General features: G+C 48.6%; 2 protein-coding genes across 4 annotated transcripts; one reads left to right on the top strand and one right to left on the bottom strand.

Annotated features, from left to right (window-relative positions):
* Window positions 1–128: 128 nt before the first annotated feature.
* On the top strand, window positions 129–15,702 carry CIAO3 (cytosolic iron-sulfur assembly component 3). 2 transcript variants are annotated; one of them, XR_012777566.1, is made up of 12 exons: window positions 129–258; window positions 1,817–1,912; window positions 3,487–3,630; window positions 3,961–4,093; window positions 4,496–4,630; window positions 4,977–5,095; window positions 6,255–6,384; window positions 6,630–6,702; window positions 10,021–10,158; window positions 11,222–11,379; window positions 12,413–12,789; window positions 14,056–15,702. XR_012777566.1 is itself a non-coding variant. In XM_075514757.1 (11 exons), exons 1-11 carry the CDS (start codon window positions 193–195, stop codon window positions 12,649–12,651), a joined length of 1,431 nt encoding a protein of 476 aa, XP_075370872.1. In that variant the 5' UTR covers window positions 129–192; the 3' UTR covers window positions 12,652–15,702. The 2 variants fall into 2 exon arrangements, 1 of the variants encoding a protein (XP_075370872.1); XM_075514757.1 differs by having other exon boundaries at window positions 12,413–15,702.
* Window positions 15,703–16,245: 543 nt separating this feature from the next.
* Window positions 16,246–20,428, bottom strand: HAGHL (hydroxyacylglutathione hydrolase like). Of its 2 annotated transcripts, none has more exons than XM_075514758.1 (8): window positions 20,179–20,428; window positions 19,040–19,104; window positions 18,836–18,953; window positions 18,233–18,341; window positions 17,942–18,045; window positions 17,671–17,772; window positions 17,505–17,584; window positions 16,246–17,125 (listed from the first exon to the last, which is right to left on the bottom strand). In XM_075514758.1, exons 1-8 carry the CDS (start codon window positions 20,281–20,283, stop codon window positions 16,960–16,962), a joined length of 849 nt encoding a protein of 282 aa, XP_075370873.1. In that variant the 5' UTR covers window positions 20,284–20,428; the 3' UTR covers window positions 16,246–16,959. The 2 variants fall into 2 exon arrangements, with proteins under 2 accessions (XP_075370873.1, XP_075370874.1); XM_075514759.1 differs by having other exon boundaries at window positions 17,505–17,581.
* Window positions 20,429–20,568: the final 140 nt, after the last annotated feature.

Below are 20,568 nucleotides of genomic sequence, written 5' to 3'. Positions count from 1 at the left end.
TGCCCTCCCCTCCTCACAGCCCGCCCAGAACGCCTTACGCATGCGCACTCACCCCCCCGCCAGCGCTCTGCCCGCACATGCGCACCTCCTCCCCGCTTTCCTTTCCGGCAGTGTGGCATTTCCCCTTTTACGACAGTGTGGCGGCCCCCGCCTCCCGCGCTGGCTGCCGCGCTCGGCGGCGGCGCGGCCGGGATGGCGTCTCACTTCAGCGGGGTGCTGCAGCTGACGGACCTGGACGATTACATCGGGCCCTCCCAGGTGGGTGCGGGCCGGGGGCTGCCAGGGTCGGGGCGGCGAGGGCCGGCCGCGGGGGAGAGGCCGCAGCCCTGTGACGGGGCAGCCCGGCCCTGCTCCCCGCCCCGGGAGCCGCGGGGTCGGCCCTGCCAACGCCGGCTGGGGAGGGTGCGAAGATGGCGCTGAGGGGAGGTGGGTGACAGCCCTGGCCGTGCCGGCCGGGACAGCAGCTCTCGGCCCGGGCAGGGCCCCTCGGCCTGGCAGCGCCCACGGGGGCAGAGAGGCCGAGGCCGGCCGCCTTGCAGCCGTCCTTCGGGTGCTGCGAAATAAAATGGTGAAAGGAAAAAACGCAGGGAGATCCCTCGCTGTCTCCCCCGGCCAGGGCGCAGGGAACAGAGAGGGCAGCAACGCTGATCGGTGCAAGCCTTTGTAAGCAGCTAAAGAGAGAAGTCTTGGCCCAGCAGCCAGTCGGTCGTTCCCACCCCGATCTGGAAACTGCCCTACTAAATGTTCATCTAGACCCCCTCAAAAAAAAGCTTAAGCCTAAACAAGTTTCCTTGCACACTACTCAACTGCACAGACGCTCATGCCAGCGTACAGGAGCGGGTGGCAGAGAGGTGGGAGTGAGCAGCAAGGACGGGTCAAGATTATTCCTTTTGGAGTCTTCAAGCACTAGTGAAAGTACAAAATAGTAATCCTGGATGTATTTGCTGACAAGTACAGCAGAAAAACTACGCTGACATGAGATCAGTGGAATGGGGCATAGCAAACCCCATTAACTCTCCTCGCAGTACTGGGGTTTCCTAGTGAAGTCTTTCATGTACTGCTTTTCTGTTTCAAGTAGAGATCATTGTTTTATTCAGTGAGCATAACTGAAGAATCATAATGCCTTGTTCCTGCTAGTCTCTGAATCTTGCAAAATGTAGTAGAGCTGGATTAATTTGGGGAGGGGAAACTGAAAATGTTGGCAGAGCAAGGATGGGAAAAGGCAAAGAGAATCATAGCTGTAGAAGTAGGACAAGGAGTCATAAGGTGCCTACACAATAAAAATTGCACAAAATGCAAAAACACCCTTGAGACTTCATCACAGAACAATACAGAAAACTGGAAGGAGTCCATCTGAGGTCGTCAGAGTCCTCCCGACATTAAATGAAACTTCATTGGTACTAGCCACATGTTGACTGTAGTGACCACGCCTCCATCCGTTAAAATTTGCAATGAAGAACGCACGATCATCTGTAAGACCTTAGAGCGGAGGACTGTGCAGGCAAGCCTCTGTTCCTTTCAAGGCTCTGTAAAACACAGCTGTGTTCTTCAGAAAGAACAGCAAAATCATCCTCTGGTTTTGGTATGATGCTGGAAAAGTGTTCCTTCTGTAAAAACAGGGTAAGCAGTTTTTGCTTTTACGTTTTCCCTTGGTGGCTATAGACGCTGTAAGTAAATCCAGCATAGCTTGAGGGAGAGTAAGCGGCATTCACTCTGGAACTACTGTTTGGGTTTGATCGTTCTAGTTTCTGTTAAATCTACCTCTTCCACACTTTGTTGCTCATCTCCTCACTTTCAGGCTTTATTTCTCTTTCAGGAATGTATCAAACCTGTAAAAGTGGAAAAAAAGCCTGGAAAAGCAGCAGCTAAGATCAGAATTGAAGCAGATGGAAGCTATTTTCAGATCAATCAGGTATGTGTGATTTTTCTTCATTATTGTGTAAAATATCCAGAAAACGTGAGTGTAATGTTAAGTATTTGAACAGTCTACAGCTATTTAATGCCTCAAAGACGACCAAGATGTTAGAAAAGTGTTGCTATTGCTGTCAGCATTCTCGTATCTTTTTTCCAAAGTCCAACTTTTTAATTACCCGGTTTTATAAGCAGTAATTCCGATTTTGTGTCAATCTGTTATGCTCTGAAACACTGACATTAATTAGCGATGATTTTCAGTATAAGAGCAGATAAGCTGAGAAGTCTCTTTTGCCATCAGTACTTCAGTATTAGCAATTCCTAGACTATTTGAGACAATGTCTTTTCGTACTGCATTAAGTCATACAGGGGAGTGCTCACTCACAAAGAGATTCAAATAGATACTCTTAAATTTTGGTCTGATTTTTTTAATAATATTTCAAATTACTTGTTAAATAGCCTGCGGAATTCATAAGCCTCCTGCTAACACAATTAATGCCGAGTTTTGGAGAATTATTTTCCTGTTTACACAGAAAAGGTTAGCATTTATTAGTTAACCAAGCTGGGAATTCATCTAGAAATGGCACTTTTGACTTTAAGCAGATGATGACCTTTTGACTTAAAAAGCGGGGATACAGTACTTCCAAAGAAGTCTGGTTTCTTATTTTAAAATTTTAATTTCGTAGTACCTAACTTCTCGGTCTGTTTCTGACTTTATTGAGAAGTGAAGTTTAAGAGGAGAGCCGCATGGGAAAACTGACTTATTCAGGTCAACTATTATGAAAAATATTTCCTTCCAGTGGCAAGCCACACACTGTCTTTGATATGCTGCCATACAGTTCTCCCATCAGCGTCCATGTACGTTTTGCACGCAGAAAGATTGCAGAACAGTCAGTATCAATTAAAATTGTTAGTGAGCTTGTAGTCTGGTTACACAATCTGTTTAGAAGGAGTGAAATGCAAGTTCCTGTGAAGAAACAGCTCCAGTACTATTCAATAACATGAGCAGCATCTGATAGAGGTGACAAAGCTGGCGTGCTTTCTCCAGCATAATATTCAAAGCACACTGGAGAGTGGTGCTTAAAGGCTTAGGATCTCTGTGGTCTACAGTTTTGTGGTTAAAATAGCAGCTGCAATCTGTAGCATGTTAGCCATGCTGACCCAGTCTTCAGCCTCCCGCAAGTTGGAAAACATAGCAAGATAGACCCTATTTGCTTCTGGGAAAGTATAATTTCAATGTTTTGGAGCAATATCAGCCCACCAGATAGCACAAATAATTGTGGCCTAAACAACTGTTTTGTATTTGATGAAAGTTATGTTCTTGGTCTTGCCAAAATTTTCCTGAAGCTCCTCAGTATATTTGCATGTGTACCAAATAATCCTATTAAAAGAAGAAAACTTCAAAGATACTTGTCTTCCTCCTCATCTTACTAAAAATAAAAGATACCTTTTTTTAACAATACACCGAGAGCATAAAAAGGGCAACATCTTTGTTACTAAATATAGTAAAGGTGGGAAAACTGCTACCTCATTGTACACTGTGATCAGAACTGAGTCTAATCTGTTTCTTTCTAGGATGGAGGAGCACAAAAACTGGAAAAGGCTAAAATTACTCTGAATGACTGTTTAGCTTGTAGTGGCTGCATTACATCAGCAGAGAGTGTTTTAATCACTCAACAGAGCCACGAAGAGCTCTGCAAAATGCTGACTTTTAACAAGGTAGGTGACAAGTCATGGCTCAGTGGGCTGCAGAGTTCGAAAGTCTTAATCGATTGGTATGATGCGTCCGCAGAAGCATGCATGGAAACAGCGCACATAAAAATTAGTCCAGAGATCTGAAGGAACTGAGGACACTCTCAGTGCACTGTTGTGTTTCTTCCGACTTTTAAAAAGTAATCATGGGTTTGGAAAGGACCGTTAACGTAGTAAGTTACTGACTTCAGAGTTAAGCTGGGAGATACTTCCTGATGTTCTAGTGTGCTGAAAGTTCTGCATGTGCCATATTAATATTGCCTGAATAGTGGTGGTGTTTCTTTCTTTTTTTCAAAGACTGCCGCTCCCAATGAACAGAAGTTGGTGGTGCTTTCTGTTTCACCACAATCCAGAGCTTCACTAGCTGCAAGATGTAAAATGGGTGTTCTGGAAACAGCAAAGAAGTTGACCGCGTTCTTAAAGAGTTTAGGCAAGTGTGGTATTGCGTTCTGTTAATCACAGAGGGGACTGCTGGGGTATATGTTAAGCATAACTGTTAGAAGCGCGCAAGGTTGGTGTGATTTAACCTCCCCATGGACTCATAATGTTTCATAATTGGCATTAGCTAAAATGCGAACTGTCTACAACCTCAGTCGCCTAATAAACTTGGAGTGATGGAAGGAAGGGACTTTAAATGATTTTGCAGTCCTCCTGTCACTTTTGCTCATCTTACTGTGCTGACATGCTAAGGAAAAAGGTTCACTCTCAACTGCGGAGATCGATACCTGTAAACAAGATGTAAATAAGTTTGAATCCGGTTTGACTGGAGGCTTTTTGTTGTAGTTTGCCGTATCTTTCTTGTGAATTTTAACACAGATGCTGTACTGCCTAGGTGTGCACTATGTATTTGATACAACTTTCTCAAGAAACTTCAGCCTATTGGAGAGCCAACGAGAGTTCGTAAAACGCTTTCGAAAGCAATCTGAAGACAAAAAGGCTTTGCCAATGCTAGCTTCTGCCTGTCCAGGTATGGTATTAGATTAGTTATGGAAATAAGAAAATGGCATACTAATAGTACACTAGAACAAAAATTCAGAAAGCTAGTCAGAAAAGTTTAAATGGATAAATTTATGTAGCGGATTACTGTCTTCACAATACAGAGAGATCTCGGTGTTAATAGCAGTAATTATCTGTACAGTTACATAATGAGCTCTCTAAAATGAATCTTGCGTTACACTTCCTTTGCTTTTTGTGCTGAAGTGGGACTGAAAATGGTTATTAATGGGTACTAAGCCTGGGCTTGGGGGGAGGGTGAGCAGAGCGAAGGGGTGCTTGTTATTTTTAATTTAATTTCCTAATTACACTCTAATCAGGTTGGATCTGCTATGCAGAGAAAACCCATGGCAGTTTCATCATTCCTTATATCAGTACCACCAAGTCTCCACAGCAGGTCATGGGCTCCTTGGTCAAGGGCCATTTTGCAGAACAGCAGGTAAGGGGCTGAAGTATACTATGCTTAATGGCAAACTGCTAAAATGGCACGCTTTAAGCTGATAGGTTTTTATTTTGCTACATGTTACACGTTAGAGTTTAAAGGTAAAAATTATCCTGCAGAAGCCAGCAAAGGCAGCATCTTTCTCACTTCTATTTTATCTAATGAGAAGTTAGCAACTAGGGCAGTAAGACTAAGCTCATGCTGCATGGACTGCTTTAAAACCTCTGCATGTTATTTGGGAAGGCTAGAGAAACTTATTTTTCAGTGTCCTTTTGCTCCCATCTTGTCTGTGTGTGGTATTTTCATGTTGTTTAAAGTTGGTGAATAACTTAAAATAAATTATCTTAAGACAAAACTTCAGTCAGTGCATACGTGCAGATCATGTCTTGTCTAAAAATTACTTGCTCGTTCCCAACTTAATGTTCTGTTTCAGTTTGACTTAGATCTGTTCTCAGTCTTTAACCTTTGGAATCCTTCCAAATGTAAATTTGATATTTAAAGACTACAGTTAGACTAATAGCCTCGATTTGTCCAGTAAGAAACTTAAGCACCACTTCTTATGGTATGATTTATTGTCCATTAATGAGCAGTGGTTTAACACTTGCATTAAGTAAATGCTGACATCTGCATACTTGTTACAAAAATTGGCAGCTAACTAAGAATATTTGGCACAAGATACTGAAACAACGGCCTTGAGTCAATGACTTGTTTCCTTGGCCTGTACTTATTTCTTGGATGGTCATGAGGTTTTTGTCTGACGCCAGATCGTTTCTTAGTTGCTGATGCAGGGGCTGGATTTTAGTAGCATGGAGGAAGCGTATTCTCTAACTGCGTAATGAGGAGTTCACTTCACTGACTGACTCGTTTGGATCATCTGCACTAGCAAAAGGAGGGGGGGGCGAGCTGTAAAAGACCATACTGCTGACACTTGCTACAAACCAAAATCGGGTTCTACGAGAGAAATAATTTAATGTATATATAAATGTGTGCGTATATGTGTATATATATAAAAAAAAAAAGTTCAATAATAGTGGAGAGTATTTCCAGAGGCATGGTGGCATTAGTTTCATCATTCTCACTTTTACCTGGAAATCATCTCTTTCAAGATAGGTTTGATATTGGCCAATCCAACTGCACAGCTTTGTCTTTCTTCCAGCACTTAACACCTGACCAGATATACCATGTAACAGTAATGCCCTGTTATGACAAAAAGCTAGAGGCTTCAAGGCCAGACTTTTTCAACCAAGAGTACCAAACTCGTGATGTGGACTGTGTAATCACCACAGGTAAGCAGAGCCAGAGGTAGTCCAGCTAATTTCTGTAAGCCTCAGAGCAAGGCGTTTGCTAGTTTTAATAACCCTTTGTCTCTCATAGAGGACGTAGTGTATGGGTGTTGCTGTATAGTTACACTTTAATAGTGCAAATCGGGTGCTGGTAAAGATTGCAGATGCAGTCTTATGTACTTATCTGTGGCTTTTGTTTTCCTTTATCCCCAAAATAAGAACTTTTTATATCTGTGGTTCTGCTTTAGGAGAAGTGCTAAAGTTGTTGGAACAAGAAGGAGTATCTCTATCAGATGTAGATCCTGCTCCTTTGGATACCATGTAAGAACAAAATCTCATTCGCATCTTCAGTCGTGTTCTTTTTCATCCAGTATTTATAGAGTTCTTTGACAGAATTAGCCTTTCCACTACTGTTCTACACAAGGCTGCTGCATGTGTTTGCATTTGATTTGTTTTCTTGTGTCACTTGAATCAGTACAATTGTGCATTACAATACTTAATCCACAGAATATGATGAATTTCCACTTGTGGAGAATCTGTAACTATTTGTTCCAGATTTTAGTAGGCCAGGGATTAGCAGCTCTCACTGTAAATCAGGAGGATTGCTAACATTAGCTCTGTAAGAGCATAATGGCAATATAATTGTGCAGAGAAGTACAAATTGCATGACAGTCATTTACTTCAGTTACTGCACTCACAGTATAGCTGGTGGAATCCCACAAAAATCTACCTGCAAACTTTGAAAAGTGAAAGAATCTAGATCAGTGATCAGAGAATTTGCTAAAAGAAGGCCTGTTATTGCACTGTACTCAGTTTGCTTGTGTCTGTTCCTAGTTATCAGAGCTACTGTAAGGATTCCAGAATTAAAGCATAAATAAGAAATATTTAGGTCACTCAGCTAATCTCTAGGAGTCTTTATTTGTAAAAAAAATAAGATCTAAAACATGTGCAAACCAGATGAGACTTTAGTTGCTTCAACTGAAAAGTAACATCTGGTTAAGTGACAACTGCACAGAGATCCAAGTGACTACAGAAACATTAAAATCACATTTTACTCGTCTAAATTGACACACAGCAGTGGTTCTGCACTAAACGCTAAACCAAAGGATTCTGTTCTTCAGTTTAAAAGAAATGTCTTTGTAGCACTTTGCACATTAATAAACAGAAAGGCTACATGTGCGGCAACCTTTACGAATTATAAAAGATGATTAAGTATATGATTCAAAAATTTACTGCTCGGGCTCCCTAAGTTTTTAGGAGAGACTTTGATACCCCAAATATGCAGCATCTAGCACATGATTAGAATGTGACACTAGTCTGTTTTCAGCTGTACCCCTTGCAGATGTGACACTCTTGTTTTGAAATTGGGTTTATTTCTAAATAGGCTTCAAGTCTTTCTGGTACAACCAAGTGCCATCGGCAGAGCCTTTGCTCGAGAATTGTCTGATCAGCACGTGTATGTTGACAGAGCTATGAAGGGAAGCGTCCTTACATGCAGCCTATTTCCTAGATTAGTTGTTATAGACATTGGTCACTCCTGTGCTTCTGAAAAGGAGGAGAATGCGAGATAGAGACTATCTGTTGCTGTCCAATCCCTTTCATGTAAGGGATACTTAATTTTTAAAAAGAGATTTAAAATAATGTGCGTGCCCAGAGCCTCGGTTTCCTTCTGCTACGTTTCAGTGGATCGATAAATGCGTTATGTGGAACCTACACCTATTAGCACAGATCTATTTATGCACACTTTTTCCAGGATTAAGTGTCTTTTTCTGACATAGCGGGTGCACAGATTGCTTTCACATCAAAAAAGAAAAGTATCCTCAGCTGTAATAATTGTCTGCATGGTTGAGTCCCAAAAGTACAACTTCAAAAGTTGCCCATGTAAACAAGTACTTCTGTTCTACCTGCTTTATTGTTACACCACTAACAGAAAATTGAGGAGAAAAAAAGGTTCTGAAGTGTTTGGATTCCCTTAGGAAATGACATTATGGAAGTGTCAGTTATAACGTAGAACCAAATATCTAATAACTTGATAAAAATCTCTGGCCAGCTTCTTAGGAGTACATTCTGAGCACTAGGCCTCACGCTTGCGGTGATAAAGTGCCTCTATAACCTTTTGCTAGCTTTAACATACTCAGTAAATTGACTGGTTACAAACAGCACGTATTCCTCAGAACTCAGAGTGTTCACGTAAGCAGTCCAATGGCTGTCGTTCTGCTTTATCCTCCAGCACGTGGAAAAGCCCATTAAGAGGTTATTACATTTGGCAGCAAGAACGAGATAAGGTGCCAGAAATCCCAGGACTTTTGCTGGTATAACCGTTTGCTCCAGGCCAGCACTGAAGCTTACTGGCAGCCTCATTTTAAGAGAGTAGCAGTACGTGAGGCCAGACACACTGAAACATTTTGTTAATGAAGCTCAGTTCCTGTAAACAAGATCAAATTAAAAATAGTTTCTGAGGGTGATTGCAGGCTAAAGTGTTGCCTTCTGCAGTTCTTCCAAAGCTAAGATTTTATCTGCAAGAGGCAACATCTTCGACTTGACTTGAAACTCTTTGGCCTGAATTCAAGTGTTTTCCCTTCTGCAGCTGTTGGTAGGAGAACGCAAGTGTCACTGGCTGATGAGTGCTTATAAGCAGATCCCTCATCTTGTTATTCTCTCTTAACAAAAGCTATTGTTGTGGCTTCCATCTGGTGAGCTATTCTCAAGAAACATTATCTTGACCTCTGAATAGTTGGTTGTGTTTTGGCATGTCAGCGAGATGGAATTATTTGTGCAGAACTAGAATTACAGAACTTATGTTAACATAGTTGTTCAACACCAAAAATGTGTTGAACTTGAACCAGGATCCTGCTGAGGACAGCCGTGTACAGAGCAAACGTCCTGGCATCGTTAGGTTTGTTCACCTTTGTTACATAACTGCAAGCACATGAAACCACAGCAACACGGATTTCATCTCTCTGCACTTGTGATCATAGCGCTGATACCTCCCAGAAGTGTTCTCTCACGTCCCAGCAACCACATCTAAAGTAGCTGGTTTCAAAAAAAAAAAAAAAGTGTGGTAACACAGAACTAGAGCTTTCAATAACGAACTCTGCTTTTGTTGGTGTTGCAGAAAAGCTTTAGCACCGATGAGATGTCCCTGGACCACTGAGACGGGACTTCTGCTAGGTTGGGTTCTCCAAGAGAAGCATAGGTTGCACAGCCCCATACTACTGTTGCTTCAATATTTCCCTCCTCCCATTTCCCAGTGTAACCCAGGATGTTTGTAGAGGTATTAAACAGGAAGCTAACAAAATACGCACGTCAAGCAATTGCCCTTGTAACTCCAACGTTCCCAAGCATATATTTGATACGTGAAGATCAAGTTGGCAGTGCGTGGGTCAGGCCTTGTTGTGGCATGTGACAGTATTGTCACTGAGCTTGACCCAGAGGATGCTAGGCAGCACAGGGTTAAGTCTGCTGGGCTCTGAAACTATAAATAGTTGGTTCCCAGGAGAAAGGGAAAAGCTAGGAGCTCCAAGGGAGCTGGTCTGTGGCTTGTTCTGTTGCTGTTGAGTCCCCTGGACCTTTGCATTTGTGCTGGCTGTTCTGTTCTATCAAAGATTCCCCTAAAACTGCTTTCTTCCTTTCCCCCAGGTTTAGTAGTGCTGCAGAAGAGGAGCTCACTAGCCACTCCGGAGGTGGTTCTGGTGGCTATTTGGAGCACATCTACAAGTACGCAGCCAAGGAACTCTTTGGAGTTCAAGTGGATGCAATTCAGTACAAACCTTTAAAGTAAGAAGTTTAAAGTCCTACAGAAAGCATTATTTTTATTGCAATTCTGTTCACGCTGTTATCTTGCTGATGGGCTGAAACTTTCTTTGCAACGTTAAACATTTTACTTCAAGGCATGGGAATTGGCTTCTCACTCCCACAGTTGCTGAGCAATAAATCAGCCAGCACTCCATGCAGCCTTTCCCTTGGAGACTTTTAGCCCCTTCACCACCCACACATTTTATTCTGGCCTGATGGATTTTCCCAGTGTCAAGTTGCAGACAATTTTTAGAGTAATTCAGAGGACAGAGCTCGCATGGATCTGGGCTTCCTCACCTGCAATCAGACGAATAAAGCAGATTTGTTACTAGTCTAGCTATCACAGAACAGAAAATCTTGTGTTAGGGCTTTGGGACTCTGTTTTAACTATGTAAAGAAACCAAGTCACTTGAGTTTGGGTGTGAAGGCTCATTCGGCTGAGATTCCTTCTAGCTTCCCAGTTACAGTATTAATGTACCATTTGTAATGAATTATATCCCTGATTAGCAATATTTATGTTTAGGATTCTCTGGTCTAGGAAGCAGAAGAAACAGTCCCCCTGAGTCTCAATATGAAACACTTGATAAAAATCAAATTACTTATTCTTTTATCAGGAACAGGTATTTCCACTAACTTTAGGAGTCTGGAAGCCTTCAATAATGGTTTGCTCCCCGGTTTTATGACCCACTACAGTTTAAAAGTTTCCTCAGTGTATAAGTTTCCTCCTCTAATGTGTAAGTTGGCTGAAGCCGACTCAGAAGGCCTATCACAATGAAACTTTTGTTTAGGCTCCATTTGCTTAGCTTTTAAGGATTTATTCAACACAGGTGTTCTTCAGCAAACTCAGTTCAGGTGGCAGGTCCTCAGACAAGACTGGAAAAGGATGTGTAAGCTAGTTCTTCATCTGTTTTGTTTGGGTGGCAAAGAACTAGGACAGCTTTCTTGAATAAGATTTCACAAAGAACTTGGTTTTAGCACAGGGCTCTTTGAAGTTTAAAATAGAAGTTAATTTGGCTAAGACGTTTTCTCTGCTCTTGTTCCTCAGAAACAAGGACTTCCAGGAGGTGACACTAGAGAAGGATGGAGTAGTCCTGCTCCAGTTTGCTTTGGCATATGGGTTTCGGAACATACAGAACTTAGTGCAAAAGCTGAAACGAGGGAAATCGCCCTATCACTATGTTGAAGTCATGGCTTGCCCATCAGGTAAGACTGCACAGCGATTTTCCCGTTACAATCCATAGCTGTAAGAAGCTATATGAAACTATAACTAAAATATAAGAACAATAGGCAATTCCTCACATCCTGAATATTGTGGCAAAGCCTTCTAACTCTTGAGGTGTGATAGTCACAGCATCAGAATTTCAGAGTTGTGTGTGTGTGTATTTTCTTACTTAGAAGCTAGTAATTCTTCAGGATTTAAGTAATTGCAGTTAAATTCCATTGCACAAAATTTGCACAAGTAATGCTTTTAAGGAGGTCCTCCTGGTTTTCTAAGCTGTTTGGTACATGAGGAGATTCTGCCTCTAAAATTGCACAAAATTGACCGTTTTACTTGTGGAGAATGCTTGCTATGGCTGGTGAAGAAAGTCTCTTTCTACCTATTTTATTCTCTTTTCCACTTTGTGCAAGCCCTCCTTTTTGTCCCTCCTGGTTCTCTTTGAATCTGCTAGCAGAGAGCACGGGCAGCTTGAACCCAGCCTGAAGTGATGCTGAGCTGCCACTCTTGGTGCTCAGAGCGACTGCTTTCTCCCTGAGGGTCTGCGCAGCTCCCAGCCCAGAAGGCTGCTCAGCACCAGGACGCTGCCTTGGGCAACCACACGCTGCGTCGCTCCACTTGTAGTGCACCTCCGCCCCAACAGCAAACCCCAAACGCGTCCCAGGGATGTTTATCATACCTTCAGTTGAGACTCCGAGGCTGTTCTCACCTGGATTGTGCCCTTTTCTGGAGGCACGAGATGAGAGCCAGAGCTCCTTGCTTCTCCTTACCTCTGTCTCCTTGGGAGCCCTCTCTCACAGCCAGCTGCGGGCTGAATTAGCCCTGGGGCACACCAGGCCAATGATCTCCTGCCCTGCTGGTGTTAGATAACTGGGGAGTAAACCACAATTATAATGGTGTTTTCATTCGGTAACTGTTTGCAGGTGTGGAGTAAATTAACTATAGTTGGGGGTTTTTTTTCCTGATAAAGCTGAAGTGCTTTCTAAATGCAGTGACATTTTCTTGCTTTGTTGCACATAGGCTGTTTAAATGGAGGTGGTCAGATCAAACTAGATGGTGAATCCAGCAAGGACCAGCTTCAGCAAGTTGAGAGGTTGTATGAGTCTCTTAAGACTGAAATTCCAGAGAAGAACCGGACTGTAAATGAACTGTATGAGCAGTGGCTGGGTGGCGTGGAGTCAGAAAAGGCTGCGCAAGCTTTGCATACAGAGTACCACGCAGTGGAGAAAACGAGCGCTGGATTTAACATCAAATGGTGAAGGCTGACGCTGTGAAGCCCAGATGCACATACTCCGTGCCTTTTTAACTCAGTTATATTTAAGATTCTCAAAAGACAGCTGAAGTTCTGTGCCATCGCTGGGAGTTTGCAAATTCTGACTCTCGTTAGGGATGAGAAGGTAACGTGCATATAGGCAGGCAATATTAATTCCTACAGCTTTATAATTATTGAAATGATGTAAATAAAACCCAAACACTGACTTAAAACACATGTCAAAAGAAGCAGTAATGCATTCTAGCCACGACGCAGTCTTTCAGGATTAAATCTGCACTCCCTTTACAACCCTATTCCTCCCAGGACTGAAGAATTTCAGGTACTGAAGGCTTTGGCTTGCAGTAGACTGTAGCCTCACCGAGATGAGCTTTACGCTATATGACAGTATTACTCGTCCAGGCCTTGCTATATTTTCACAGCACTAAGTTTTCTGGCTGTCTCTGTCGGGACATCCTCATTTAGTTATAAATGGCCTAATTAGACCCTGGGTCCTGTTTTTCCATTTCACTGTCCCTGACGGGCTGCCCTTGAGGTGCAGCTGCAGCGTCTGCCCTGTCAGAGGGGGGTACCAGCAGCCCGGGATCTCGTGAGAAGCCTCATCTCTCGGGCTCTTCTGTTGCCTGCTGAAATGTGACTTGAATGAATGTTTAAGAAGAAAAAGCTAGTGATTTTTTTTTTTTCCCCTTTAATTACAACAATTGTCTATAACTGTGGGCAATTACACCTCTCTCTTTTTCTCCCTAAATATGTAGTAGAGAGAGTCACAGAACTGTCACATCTACCCCATCCTCAACAGCCAGTTACTGATGGATAATATCCTTAAATTCAGAGAAAACAATTTTTTACAGTGTTTCAAGTAAGAATTTATTGCCAACTTTCTTTCTGACAAAGGACGAAGTCCTTGGTGTCTCTGAAAGGTGTTACTTTACAAAAGTTAACGGAAGGCGGCTGTGAGATGGAATTATTACAAGTAGTTTACCAGAACAATCCGAGAGGTTAGTAACACACATCTGGTTTAATGCAGCGTGTTACGACGCCTTGCCAGAAGACGGACGGATGTCAAACAGATTTGGTCTTTTGTTACTGGAGGTGACGTGTGCCTGTCTTGCTATCTGTATTTTTACATACAGGTATTTTCAGAACTATTTACAGAAAAACTACCGAATGAATAACTCTGTTTTGTCTATTTAATCTGAGTATCGGTTTCTCTGGAGTTACAACGCGTATGGGATGGGGAAGGCAGTAGCGGGAGGATTTGCAGCTGTACCTGAACTCGAGGGAAGGGACACTGGCAGATGTGGAATCTCTCCTTGTGACTGCTGTAGCTGCAAGTGAATATGAACTTAAGAATTGCATGATTGAATCACTTAAATATTTCTCCTTTTTCCAGTTACTGCTATGTGAGGAAGAAGGACTGTGCAGAAAGTAGAGTTAAGTGGACGAAAACTGAAAACAAAGCTGCCACGTTGCTTTGTTCCTTCAGAGTAAATACAAACAGATGGAGCTGGTCACTGCATCTAGCCCAGACTGAAACCTTGCCCGGACCCTCTTCAAAGATAACCCTCACTCACTCAGTTACTGCAGACCTTGAGCTTAGGGCTGGCAAAAAGCAAAGCTGTCAGACCTTGACCTGCCTCTTGTAACAGCTTCTCTGGCAGGACTTGCCCGTGTCCTTCTCAAAGCCTCCTCCACTCTTTATTAAAAGCAAGCCAACAGTGTAAAAGACTTTTTTTTTAAATGATTTTAATTAAAAGCTTTACATTTTTCAGGTGTTGCTGATCAATTAGTGAATTCACAGTGTTCATAAGGCAAGAATCTCCCGCTGCTTCCCCCTCCCCACCCTATTCATTTTACAAGCAAGTTGGCAGTTCCAGTGAATGCCCTTTTCCATGCATAGATTTTTAACACACAGTGTTATGCTAAACCATAAAATGTTTATCTACAGCAAGAGCTACCACTGCTAATGCAAGGTCAGTCCAATATGCTGAAGTGCTGAGATCATAAACTCTGTACATCAGTGCAAAAGAAACGCATTCTGTTTCTCTTGAGAACATGCACGTCAGGCCAGGAGTGCACAAATAAATAAAGCTAAATTAGCTGTAGATTAAACAACTGGGGGTCTACATTTTGTCTCTTCTCCAGTTACTGGGTTACCAACACGCACACTGCTAAAGCCATCAAAGGACTCTCCGCTCAGAACATATCGGGACCTCGGCTCCTACAGACGCCCCTGGGTGTCTGTTCTTGCCGTGGTATCAAGAACAGCTCGAGTTTCTCCGAGCCTTTGAGCTGCACGCTGCTGCTATCAACGTGAGCAGACTCGCTGCTCGGTCAGGGACCCTCCCGGAACCCAGGCGCGTGCATCTCTGCTCCCAGTATAAATAAACGTGCAGAGGACCGGCCAGGTAACATCTACAAACTGTACCACTGCGTTTCAGCTGAGTAACTGTGAGGCAACAGTACCGAGGTAACTTGTGCAGCAGGATTAATTCTTCCCCTCCCGTGGGGGAGAGTAAGTTCTAACACTATAACTTAATAAAAGGAAAAAAAGAAAACCTTAGTAGTTTCTAGCAAGGGAAGAAGCGGCCACAAGCCAGGCTTCAGTGGTAACGGGTGCAGTTCACAGTCCACACATGAAAGATCCTGAAGTCGACTCTATTCCAGTGTTAGGAGCTATAAAATGGATCAAGGCTGTTTAAAATGACAACGCACGGTAAAGGATTACGGGACCAACTCCTCTGCTCCCCTGTGTTTTCATCTGAACTATGCAGAACGGGTGTAAATTCAGCAACACCGAGACAGTCACACACACTCTGCATGCTGAGGTAAAGAAGAAACCGGAGACGGGCGACTGTCCCACACGGAGCAACCTGCCCAAGCCCAGACCCTTCGGAGGGATTTTCACAGCTATTTACAGAGCCACCATCAAGCCCTATTTCCACCCACCCCCCACCCCCCAAAAAAGAAAACTGCTTTGCTCGTTTGTAATGCACCTCCCCACCACCCGCAAATAAAAGCTTTGCACGTTTCTCAGACTTAAAAAAAACTAAAATACAGTCCTGATTTTGCACAACTGAAGGCTGAAGGCTGCAAGCTGAAGAGGCTTAGGAGACCTCACTGCTCCCTAGCTCTTGTTCTAAAGACAAAGCCACGTAAATGGAGGTTTCAGCCAAGTGTTTTCCAATTTTTATCTTGGGAAGAACCAGCAGCAAGGGATGCGTAGCAGCACGTTGTTCTTTGCTGCCTAAAAACTCTCCCACCTGGAAAAGTATTTTACAAAGCCAGTGGGTCAGAGCACGCTTTCCTCCAGGCCTGAACTCCACCTGAACGTACTCTGCGTGGTTCAAGTGGTCTGGATGGCTCCCGTAAGTCAGCAATTGCGTTACAAATTCCTACGCAGTTTTTCTATGTTGGCCTACTATAAAAATGGGGGGGGGGGGGGAATACCCAAACCCCACTGCAGCGAGGGTTTCTGTTAGCCCAGGTCTGGAGTCAAGCAGGTACTGCTGAACGCCAGCGAAAGCGCCAGTCCCCTTCCCGGCTTCCTCTTGTGCATCCAAGTCTCCACACCTCGTCCCTGCCTGCCCTCGGCCCAAGAAGGGCACAAGGACGGCTGGAGCAGAGCAGGCAGGGCCAGGAGGGCGTCCCCGCCAGCCCGGCGTCCCCGCCAGCCCGGCCCCAGCACAGCCCGGCCATGCAGGAGGTCAGCGGCTTGGGAGCTGCACTGCTGCAAAGCTCCGCTCCAGCTGCCCCCCGGGAAGCGCGATGCAGCACCCGGGTCTGGCAGGACTGCAGGCAGGAGAGCCTTACAGCCCGATGGGTGCCGGCCGGCCCGTGGGGTACAGCAGCGCAGCCCCCCGAGAGTCCCCATCTTTTCCATACTCTCCCCCGGCTCCCGCAGGCAAAGGGCTGCAGGACGGGCGGCAGCTCCCGCACCCACCAACCTGAACGTCACGAGCGTGGGTGTCCTCTCCTCCAAAACACCTCCTGACCAGCAGCAACCGCAGCCCGGCGGCCGGAGGGGCTTAACTGCTGGCAGAGCTCGCTGAAGGCACCCACGTGCTCCCTTCCCCTGGGGACCAGGCGCCCAGCAAAGCTCCCGTGGGCCAGGGGAGCCGGGCACGGCGCTGGAGGGAGCAAAGCAGAGCAGCCTCAAAACAAGCAGGTTAAAGACACAAACCACTTCCCAACTTCCGAGTCTTACAGGAGTAAGTCAGAGCCGGACGGATGCAGCCCAGGAGGAAGCCCCCGCCACGACGGGGATGCTGCGTTTCGGCAGCCACCACCACGGCTGTCACTTCTTCTCAAGGAAGGGGCTGAAAAGTCCCCAGTCGAACGCGAGCATGGCCTGGGGATTGGGCCGCTCCTTGGGCTTCTTGAAGTTATCCTTCTCGGTGCGGAGGATCCTCAGCACCTCCACTGGGTCCGTCTTGCCCGTGAACTTCTGCAAGGGCTCCTCCCTGCAAGGAGACCAGCTCTGCTGTGGCCACGGGGGACGGGATGCGGATCCACCTCCCCGCTGGCACCCCAGCGCACGCCGGGACGGACAATGGGGGAGTCGCATCCTCGTGCCAGGTGGCTGCTGGGGCACATGGGGCTTGTCTGCGGGTACCCTGTGCTGGGCAGTGCAGGACCCCGCGTCCAGGCACCCTCCCCTCCCTCGGGGCTTGCATTTCCCACCGGCTAGTGAAGCCATGGGAGAAGGGATGGTGCTGGAGGGAAAAGGGGAGCAGAGTTTGGGGGTAGGAGCAGCCAGCCGGGGCCTGCCCACCTCCGGCTCGGTTGGGGGTTGACCCACGGCAGGGCCCTTCGCACCCCCAAGGCACCGGCGCTGCTTACGTGACCCGCAGGAAGGGGTTGTAGAGGAACTCCTCCTGCAGTGTGGAGGGCACCGTGGGCAAGTCCTCGTCATCCCGCTGCTGCCGAGGAACCAGAAATATCCAAAAACCCGCCAGCATCCAACACCCCGCTCTGCCCTCACCCCGGCAGGGGCACAGCCACGTACTTTGGCCCACGCGAGTTTCTTCTTCACTATTTCATTCTCCGGTTCCGCTTTCAAGGCGAACTTGAGGTTTCGGACGGTGCATTCATGGCCGCAGAACACCTTCTGCAATGCCAGCGTCACCCACGTGCCCGGGGCTGAGTCCAACCCATCCTGGTCCCGCTGCAGCCCCAGCCCCGTGGATGGGTGCTGCCTCCCGAGCGGTGCCAGCCTTGAGCCCCCTCCTGATTTTGGGGTCCCTTCCCAGGCTGGGGCTGAGATGCGGGGCACTCACCGTCTCCTTCGGCAAAGCCCCCAGGATTTGGGTGAGGTTGGTGTACATCTGCTCCGCCGTCCCCTCGAAGAACTTCCCGCAGCCTCCCACAAACAGGGTGTCACCTGTGGGGAAAGGGGTCTCGGCACAGAGGGGACCCTGGCCCCGCTCCCAGGGACGGGGTGCTGGGTGGGATCCCCCACACGCTGGATTTGCCCCATGAGTGCCGAGCGTGGGGGTGACAGGCAGCACGCAGGCAGCATGCCCCGTGTCCCCGGTACCCACGGGGTGCACGTCAGCAGGGTGGGATACCTGAGAAGAGAGCCGGGGCGTCCGGGGAGCCGTCCTCCCACATGAAGTAGCACATGTGGCCCGAGGTGTGACAGGGGGTGAAGAGGCACCTCACCCGGATGGCCCCAAACTGCGGGGAGAGAGGGTGAGGACCCCGCTGGGGTCGCCCCGGCCCTGATGGGCAGCCAGACCCCCCCGGACCTCCCCAAGCCCCACGGCATCACCCGCCCGGGGCTCAGCGGGTCGCAGACGTGCCGGGGGACGGTGGTTTGGGCGAGTCCCGGGTTGCACGTGTCTGCTCCGACGGCGTTTAGCAGTGGGGCCCCAGGAGAGGGTTGGGTCCCGCAGCGCAATCCCAAAGGGGCTGGGAAGGGGGTAACGTTTCTCCTGCAGCCCAGTGCTCCATCCCTGCCCCAAATCCACCACGCCACGTCTGCAGCCGCCCCAGGGCACGGGGAGCCCGAGCACGGCCCCGGCCAGGCACCAACCCTGTCAGCTCCCGGCACGGTGCCGCACCGCTGGGGACTGCGCCATCGCCCAGCTCCGCTCCCCACCGGCCCGGCCCAGGATCCGCGCGTGGGGGGCTGAGCCTCGGGGGGCTCCCGCGGTCCCACGGCCACGCACCGTCAGCTCCTGGTTGTGGGTCACCTTGTGCGTCAGGGCCCCGATCCGCTCATCGGCACCGTACACCCGCAGGCCGGGGCAGAGCCGCGCCAGCTCCTCGTTGCCCCTCGCGTGGTCCCTGTGCCGGCAGAGCAGGGAATGGGCGCCCAGCCCCACACCGGGCACGGCCGCCCCCGGCCCCCCGCTCGCGCCGACGGCACTTACCAGTGGTGGTGGGTGGTGAGGATCGCTCTGAGCACCACGTCCTCCTTCCTGACGATTTCCAGCAACTGAAACGGACCCAGAGCAGAAGGAAGTGAGCGCGCAGAGAGGAGGTGACACACGCACCACGGCTGCTACAGCCGCCGTGCCCGTCCCAGAGCAGGATCCGTCCCGTACAGCGCTGCTCTGCAGGTGAGAGGCCCAGCAGACCAGGGCAGAGAAAAGCACTCAAAAACACCCGCTGAGCAGCGAAGGGCTGAGGGGGGGACGAAGGCTCAGCTCCCCGCGCCCAACCCCATTGCGCAGAGCGGAGCAGGCGGACAGGAACGCGCTGCTCCCACGGGGACGGCAGCATTTTACGGCCGGTGCTTTCACAGCGTAAGCACGGAGGTGCAGCACGGGCCGTGCACGGGGTCACCACCGCAGCGGGGAGATGGCGGCCGTGGAACCCATCCTGGCTACGGCGAGGGGCCGCGTGGGGCTGCCAACCCCGCGGCTCAGCTGCCAGGAGGCTTTTAACGCCAACTTAAAATTCATTGCTACTAACAAACCTTCTGGCTGCTCCTGATTACGTTCCCCAAAGAGGAAGGAAACATCCGAGTCGGCACCAAACGCTTAAAAACCGCGACAGCATTTGCAAGATGTGCAGCAGCGGAGGGTGGCACAAGGGGGTCACCAGGCAGGGGGACCGCGGGGGTCGCGGCGGCGAGGGGTGACCCCGGCCGCTGCCTTCCCTGCCTGCCTCCAGCGGCACGGCCGCAGGTTGGGTCCCGGAAAACGGGACTTGACGTGGGAGACGCTCCCAAGCTCTCTTTTGGGTTACTCTCACGTGCTTTGGGGTCTGCAAGGCTTCCAGCTCCGGCCCGGGGAGGGCTGGGAGCTGACGGGTAAGGCAACGCGGCAATCGCCCCGCAGCCCAGGGGTGGGCACGCGCGCACCCACTCCACGGGGGCCGAGCAGGGGTCGACCCCGCCGGTGGGGTGCTCCACGCACCCGCGGATGCACCCCGCTGCACGCGACGGACCCCGCACGCCAACCCCACGTGGGGCCACCGCCGCGGGCACGTCCCCCGAGCGGGACCCCGCAGCCCACCCGGGACGTGGCGGGGCTGCGGCCGCTCGGGGGGCGAATCGCCCTCTCACCCTTTTGGGGACGGCGGCGTCCACCGCGACGGCGTCGCGGGTGCTCTCCTCGATGACCAGGTACATGTAGTTGTCCTCCAGGACAGAAATCACCTTCACCTTCATGGTCCCTCACCGCCGCGGGACGAGGGCCGGCCCCACGCAGCAAAATGGGAGGGCGGCCCGGTCCCCACGCAGCCGCAGGGCGAGGACACGCGGGGGGGGGGGGGGGGGGGGGGGGCACGGTCCCCCCTCCCAGCCCCGCCGCGTCGCCCCCAGCGCGACCCTCGGCGGAGCCCACGCGTGACGCGGCCGGTACCTGCGGGCGGCACCGCCCGGAGCCGCGGCGCGGCCCCTCCCCGCAGCGGGCAGGCGCGGCCCGCCCCTCCGGTGCGGTGCGGGGCGGATCAC

The sequence above is a fragment of the Mycteria americana genome, chromosome 12, assembly GCF_035582795.1.
Source record: "Mycteria americana isolate JAX WOST 10 ecotype Jacksonville Zoo and Gardens chromosome 12, USCA_MyAme_1.0, whole genome shotgun sequence".
In the NCBI taxonomy this organism is placed as follows: domain Eukaryota; kingdom Metazoa; phylum Chordata; class Aves; order Ciconiiformes; family Ciconiidae; genus Mycteria; species Mycteria americana.
Note: the sequence above shows the minus strand (reverse complement) of the source record. Positions and strands in the feature narration are given on the sequence as shown.